Source organism: Hordeum vulgare, chromosome 1H (assembly GCF_904849725.1).
Source record: "Hordeum vulgare subsp. vulgare chromosome 1H, MorexV3_pseudomolecules_assembly, whole genome shotgun sequence".
Classification (NCBI taxonomy): Eukaryota; Viridiplantae; Streptophyta; class Magnoliopsida; order Poales; family Poaceae; genus Hordeum; species Hordeum vulgare.
The window spans coordinates 100,550,823-100,556,976 of NC_058518.1; the positions used below are offsets into that span (position 1 = coordinate 100,550,823).

The 6,154-nt window shown below is 49.0% G+C and overlaps 1 protein-coding gene across 1 annotated transcript; it reads right to left on the reverse strand.

Annotated features, from left to right (window-relative positions):
* Positions 1 to 971: 971 nt before the first annotated feature.
* LOC123426270 (probable GTP diphosphokinase CRSH1, chloroplastic) lies at positions 972 to 4,403 on the reverse strand. The gene is made up of 4 exons (XM_045110073.1): positions 3,963 to 4,403; positions 2,319 to 3,251; positions 1,453 to 1,731; positions 972 to 1,339 (listed from the first exon to the last, which is right to left on the reverse strand). The coding sequence occupies exons 1-4, from the start codon at positions 4,350 to 4,352 to the stop codon at positions 1,202 to 1,204; spliced, it is 1,740 nt and encodes a 579-aa protein (XP_044966008.1). The 5' UTR covers positions 4,353 to 4,403; the 3' UTR covers positions 972 to 1,201.
* Between the last annotated feature and the right edge of the window lie 1,751 nt (positions 4,404 to 6,154).

Below are 6,154 nucleotides of genomic sequence, written 5' to 3' on the forward strand. Positions count from 1 at the left end.
AAAACAGTTGTAAGCAATAAAGCACTCATGTGGGGAGAGTAGCTAAAATTATGCCCGCTGTCCCACCCAAGTCATCCACGTGGACGGTGAACACAAGTCAAAGAGGTCAACATAAGTCCAAGCAAACTACAAAGGGTCCAAGCAAGCTATCTCGCTCAACATAAGTAGAAACAAGTATGGTCAACGAGTCACAAGAAAAAGAGAAAATAAAAGACCAAGTCAAAGATGAAGGCAAGGAAGCAAAGAAGCTCAAGCCTATGAAGAGAAACCTTCATAAAGTCAAAGGAATTATACCTCCCGTGGGGCATAATCTTTCTGCAGCCCAATGGAAGCACAACTCATGCACTAAAGATAGTTTTACCCTCTCATCTCCTGATCTTCAGGGTAGCCTTGTTCATTTGTCAATCGCACCTAGGTTATAAATAGCCCCAATGAGCTCGTAACACTTTCACTCCCACTTGAATAAACTCAAGAGGAGTCGTTCCCTCTCCCTCTCCCTCTCCTCAGAACCAAGGTTCAAAACGGGGTATCTGGTTTCGGAGTCCAAGGGATGTTGTAAGGCTTGGACCGTCATGAGTCATGGAACCAAGGTTCAAAACGGGGTATCTGGTTTCGGAGTCCAAGGGATGTTGTAATGCTTGGACCGTCATGAGTCATGGGGCTTCAGCAATGACAACGTTCTAAAAGATGGTGTGTCAAGCCCTTTTCCCGACAACTCCTCGTATGACATAAGTTGTGCTCCTACAAGGCGACTGCAACTATTCAAAAACATTGTTCTGTTACTTTGTCCATGTACAATTACCTTCGTTATAATGCCGTCATACACTGCTACTTACATATCACTAATCCCGTTACAAAGGATACCCCTAGTCAAAAGTTGTTTTCATAACAACGTGATGTAAGTAACACGAGCTAAACCATACAATATGTACAAAGTTAGAAATATGTTGCAAAATGCCACAGCTAGCTTCTGCACAATGTGGAGGACAACCTTTACTTTCTCAGACTTGCTCTATAGATCCGCATACAATCAGCAAGTATGTACAATTAAATGCTGTTAATCACATTCCAATGTATGCGCCAACATCAAAACTACACTTTGGCGATTCATTTTAGTTTAGCGCAGTTCCTTAAAAGAAAGGCCCATATATTTCAGCTCACAGGCCGGGGCTCGACCTCCTTTTCTAAAAAAAAATATATTTCAGCTCACAAGCAGTTTGTCTCCCAACTCTTTGCGATAGAAGTGAATGAGGCCAGCGCTGTCGATTGTCTGCAGCTTATCCTTCAGTATCTTAGTGTAGTGGTCATCCCTGTCCTCCAAGCTTCTCATCAGTTCAACCTGATAAGCCAGAAACACTTCAAATATATCAGAAACTGTGTGCCCAGAAAGGGTGACTTTGACAATACAGTTGTGTTAGGATAACTTGTCGCGGATGTATAACTTGCACCCACCTGTCTCTGGAACGACTCAAATTCATCAAAGCTCAGGGAACCATCGCTGTTTGCATCAAGGAGATGCATGAGCGCCATCGCATCCTCGCCCTCAGCACCAAGATCTTCCATCACCTCCGTGAGCTCCTCAATGCTGATCCTCCCATCACCATTTTTGTCTATAAGGCAGAAAGCCTGGTTCTTGCATTCACCTCCTCTATGACCACTGGCTGGCAGGTCTCGAAGGCGAAGAGCTGCTAGCTCTGCCGCGGCCAACATAATAGCCTTGAGTCTTTTAGCCTGGAGAATATTCAAGGAATGCTGATTCTTAGTCATGCCCCAAGAATAATCTTTCAGTTCAGTCTCAGAAAAGGTATAAGGATGCTGATTCTTAGTCATGCCCCAAGAATAATCTTTCAGTTCAGTCTCAGAAAAGGTATAAGAATGCTGATTCTTAGTCATGCCCCAAGAATAATCTTTCAGTTCAGTCTCAGAAAAGGTATAAGAATGCTGATTTCAAGATAAAACCATGTGTCGTGATCAAATCAGCAGACAAGTGTATCAGTTAGGAACATAAACTAAACCAGGTCATTACCATCTCAGCTGTGAGCTCTGAACTAACTGTTATAACCCAGTGACAATTTCAGTAAGAAGCCTCATATGCTGGATGAAATTTAGGCGTATCTTGGAGCAAGCAGCATTATACATAACTCATCAAGACTATGTTTGTACATGTTTTGACCCTTGGTTCGATAAAACAACTTATCTACTATGTTTTGAAAGATACTCCGAGTGCCTTGATAAATCCAGAAGATTCAGTGTACTGTAAAGGAAGGAAGAGAGTTTTTTTTAAGGAAGAGAGAATTGGAATTAAGTAGATGACTCACCTCTCCGGGATCAGTAAGACCACCCTTGTAGAGAGAGTGAGACGCTTCTCCACCAATAGCAATTCTGTGCATCTCCTTGGTGCGTATTTGTATCTCCATTAGTGGCCTCGTCTTCCCAGGTTCACTTACATCGATTGCCACATGCAGGCTCTGATAGCCATTTCTTTTTGGCTGTGTCACATAGTCCTTTGTCCTACCTGGCACTTCCTTCAACAGAGCTCGGATGATTTCGTGTGTCCTGTGACAGGCCCTGGGGCCCCAATCAGATGAGCCACCATAACATCGAGGGTCCAAGATTATCCGTAAACCAAGTATGTCATTTACTTCTTCGGGTTTCCGGCCATCTTTTACTAGCTTCTTCATAGTACTGAAACGGCTTTTGTACCGCCCTTCAATTGAGATGTCCTGCACAATCTCGTTTAGCTCATCATCGGATTTCAGTGCCTGAAGCAACTGCGCCTTGTAGGCGTTTATCAGGAGCTTGCACTCGGCTTCTCGGTTCCTCAACCATTGATCAACATGGTCATATGAATGAGGAAACAAGTACCTAAATGAAAGATCTTCTAACTCTAGTGACAGATTACCAGCCCCGACAGCATGAGCAAGTGGAGCATATATCTTCATTACTTCAAGAGATTTTACTCGCTGAAGATGCTTGGGGAGGTACTGAAGGTGTCTCATCGTATCGAGCTTCAGAGCAAGCTCCAAGATTACTGCCCGGATGTCATAGTACGAAAGGAAAAACTTTCTCAATGAGCTCGCACTTTCATCATCCAATACGTCGACCTTCGAAGGAGCAACCTTAAGCCTTAAGCTCTCATGCAGTAAATCAGCTATGCCAGTCCCAATTTGAGCTTCTACATCGCTGATGCTTATAGTCCCTGCATCAAGCGCTTTCCTCAATATGCCGGCTGAAATAACTTCCGCATCCATCTGCCGTTATGCATACAACAAGAATTCAAAACCCCTGTTAAACATGAGAGCTTAAGAGTGGATAAATAAACCCAATGATACTTAACTTCGTTATCATACAAATCAGTGCAGATATCTTATGAATCACTACAACCTTATGGGGAAATGGAGCGATTAGAAATTGTTCAAAGAGCCTAATCGTAAGCATGGATAACTAGTCCAAGAAATGCTCTACCCATCAATACTGCCAGACGATAGAGTCTTCAACTTATGGTACAGATGAGGAATTAAATTCGAAAAAATGAACCAAACAGTAGCAATCAGTGACATGAAACTAAACAATCATATTCAAGCCTGAGTTTAATAGTTTGTGTAACTGTGAAACGAGGAATGCTGGTGCCATGGCAAGAAAACCGATTTTCCTTTCTACGTAAGTTATAATTGCTGTAAACAATATTATCCAGCGACTTCTTTCGATGCATTCAACAACAGAACACCAATGTGTACTGGGAAATACATTTCAGAAAGAGTTCACAGAATGAACTTATGCATTTATTGCAATTCTTGTTCATGCGAACTTGAACTTGATCCAGGAATCCACGGGTAACAGGCCAAAGATTATCAAATTCTACCTGTTCATGCGAACACGAAAACCCACGCCCAGTCTCCAGAATCGAACGATATAGTCCTATTTACGCAAACAGAACAGAGGAGGAGGCTCTGGCTCAGCACCTGAAGGTCGGCTAAGGTCGCGGCCACCGCGAGGGCTCGCGTGAGGGCCTGCCCGCCGTCGCCGTCGCGGAGGGCGGGGAGGGCCAGCTTGAGCGCGCGGAAGAGCAGGCGCGACGAGGAGGTGGTCGCCAGGCCCTCTCCCATCCTAGCCGTGAGCTCGTTGAACACTCCCACAAGCTCCGCCACCAGCCGCCCTCCTCCCTCCGGCGGCGGCGTCGCCGGGGCCGATAGCGAGGAGGAGGAGGTCGACGGGGCGGATGAGGAAGAAAAAGCAACGGAGGCAGGGAGGCGCAGTCGATGCAGGTTGGGGCATGGGCGCAGGCCTAGGTGGTGGCGGTGCTGATGGCGGCCGCCGGGGACGGCCGCGGCGGTGGTGGCTGCGGTCGCCATGGGTGGGGCCCGCTCCGGGGATGGATTGCAGGCGACGTGGCACTGTGGCAGCCGCTGTGCGGATATGTGATTATGGTGATTGTGATGAGGTGGGGACTGGCTCGCGTTTTGCCACGTAGGATCCTTCTTCGCGCGGGAAGAGACGGGGGGTTTTGATCGGAAAATTTAATTTCTATGTCAAGTCCTTTCGTTCTTTCCAACACGCATTTAAATTTGCTAGTTAAAAGAAAAAAGAAAAGTTACATCAAATTTTTGCTTGCTAAAGGAAAAAAACAAGATACAAATTTACAGCCGACTATAGTACGTGTTTCAACATCTGTTATGAGAGAAGAATGTTGATTGCATAATAACATCAATGACGGAGCCAGCTCAAAGTTAGAGCCTGGGCAAGCTATACGTGATGCCAAGTTAATTAGCTTCTGCCCACATAAATTGATCACAAAATCGTTTTTTACTATTAGAGCTCCATGCACATGCACCATGGAAGCCCACGCAGCAGTCCGGGCTCGCCGGGTGTTGTCTCCGCCATTGAATGACACGTCATGCGTGATGATGAGAGGGTCAACGAGGCTACACGACCCCGACCGTGACCGGGCAAGTAGGTCCTGTAGCCACGTTCCCCCTTTGTCGCACCCGTCCTGATGGCTCGGCGCACCGGCCGCTGCTGCACATGATCGGCGGGTCCCGCGACAAGACCCAACCACGGGTGGGCCCCGCATCCGGCCTAAGAGACTGGCAGCCGTCCCCCGCCCCAAATCTTATCGTTACCATTGTACCCCTAGGCTTGCTATAAAAGCCACGCCTCTGCCCGTCCCCCGCCCCAAATCTTACTGTTACCATTGTAACCCTAGGCTTGACTATAAAAGCCACGCCTCTGCCCGCTGAGAGGGGCAGGCTAAAATAGATAGCAATCCCACAATCATAGAGAACACCACCTGAGGTAGCGAGACCGGCAGCCAGCGCTCCATCTCCCTCCTCATGAACAGCTCAAGGAGCAACCTTTTTACTGTGATTCCCATATAGTCACCTAAGCAGGACTAGGGGTTTTACCTCACCGGAGGGCCCTGAACCTGGGTAAACCGACGTCATGCATGTTGCGCCCCACACCTGTTCCCAGACGCCGTCGGCGCCCATCGGCCCCAACCTACGAGTTAAGCCACCCATGGCATCTGTCCCGAAAATACCACGACAGTTGGAGCCCACCGTGGAGCCGGCAGCGACGCCGACCGGAGTAACGTTCCGGGCGGGACCCTTCACCCCTTTTGGCGACCGCGTGGCGCACGACCTAGTCGTGCGCCACGACGCGCTCGACTGCGTCAACGACAACGCCCGCCGCCTAGAGGATGCGGACTTCCCCGTTGATGGTTCCATTATCGCCTTCGGCTCTCACCGCGTCTACGTCGCGGTCGTTACCGGCGGCTACCCCGTCGAAGTGTTGAACTGTGACGAGCTGTTGCCGATGGGCGACAACAACCTCTCCCACAGCATCGTCGACCTGTGCGACCGTGTGGAGGTGTTCACCGTCACCTCGCATGGCGGCACATCCAGGCACCGAACCCTGATCCGCACGACGGTGGACACGCGTCGCACCCCCACCCTTGCGGTGGCCGACCCCTCGGTCGCCACCCAATAACTCGACGGCCACCGCTAGCATCTGCTCCACGAGGCGGAGGCACTGGAGGCTACCCAGCGCGAGTTCAACGCGGCCCACTGTTTCACGCCGGCTGCCACGGGGCCTAGCCAGCGAGGACGCGTGCGACGCCGAGGAGGCCCAGTCGGACAGGTCCTGGCCGACGACCGCC

What these genes read in the sequence shown, in the direction of transcription:
- LOC123426270 (XM_045110073.1), bottom strand. Translation starts at nt 4,352, where the DNA reads ATGGCGACCGCAGCCACCACCGCCGCGGCCGTCCCCGGCGGCCGCCAT. An exon ending in CGACCTTAGCCGACCTTCAG is followed by an intron (nt 3,252 to 3,962) that starts GTGCTGAGCCAG and finishes GCATAACGGCAG; the next exon opens with ATGGATGCGGAAGTTATTTC. An exon ending in TTGAGTCGTTCCAGAGACAG is followed by an intron (nt 1,340 to 1,452) that starts GTGGGTGCAAGT and finishes CTGGCTTATCAG; the next exon opens with GTTGAACTGATGAGAAGCTT.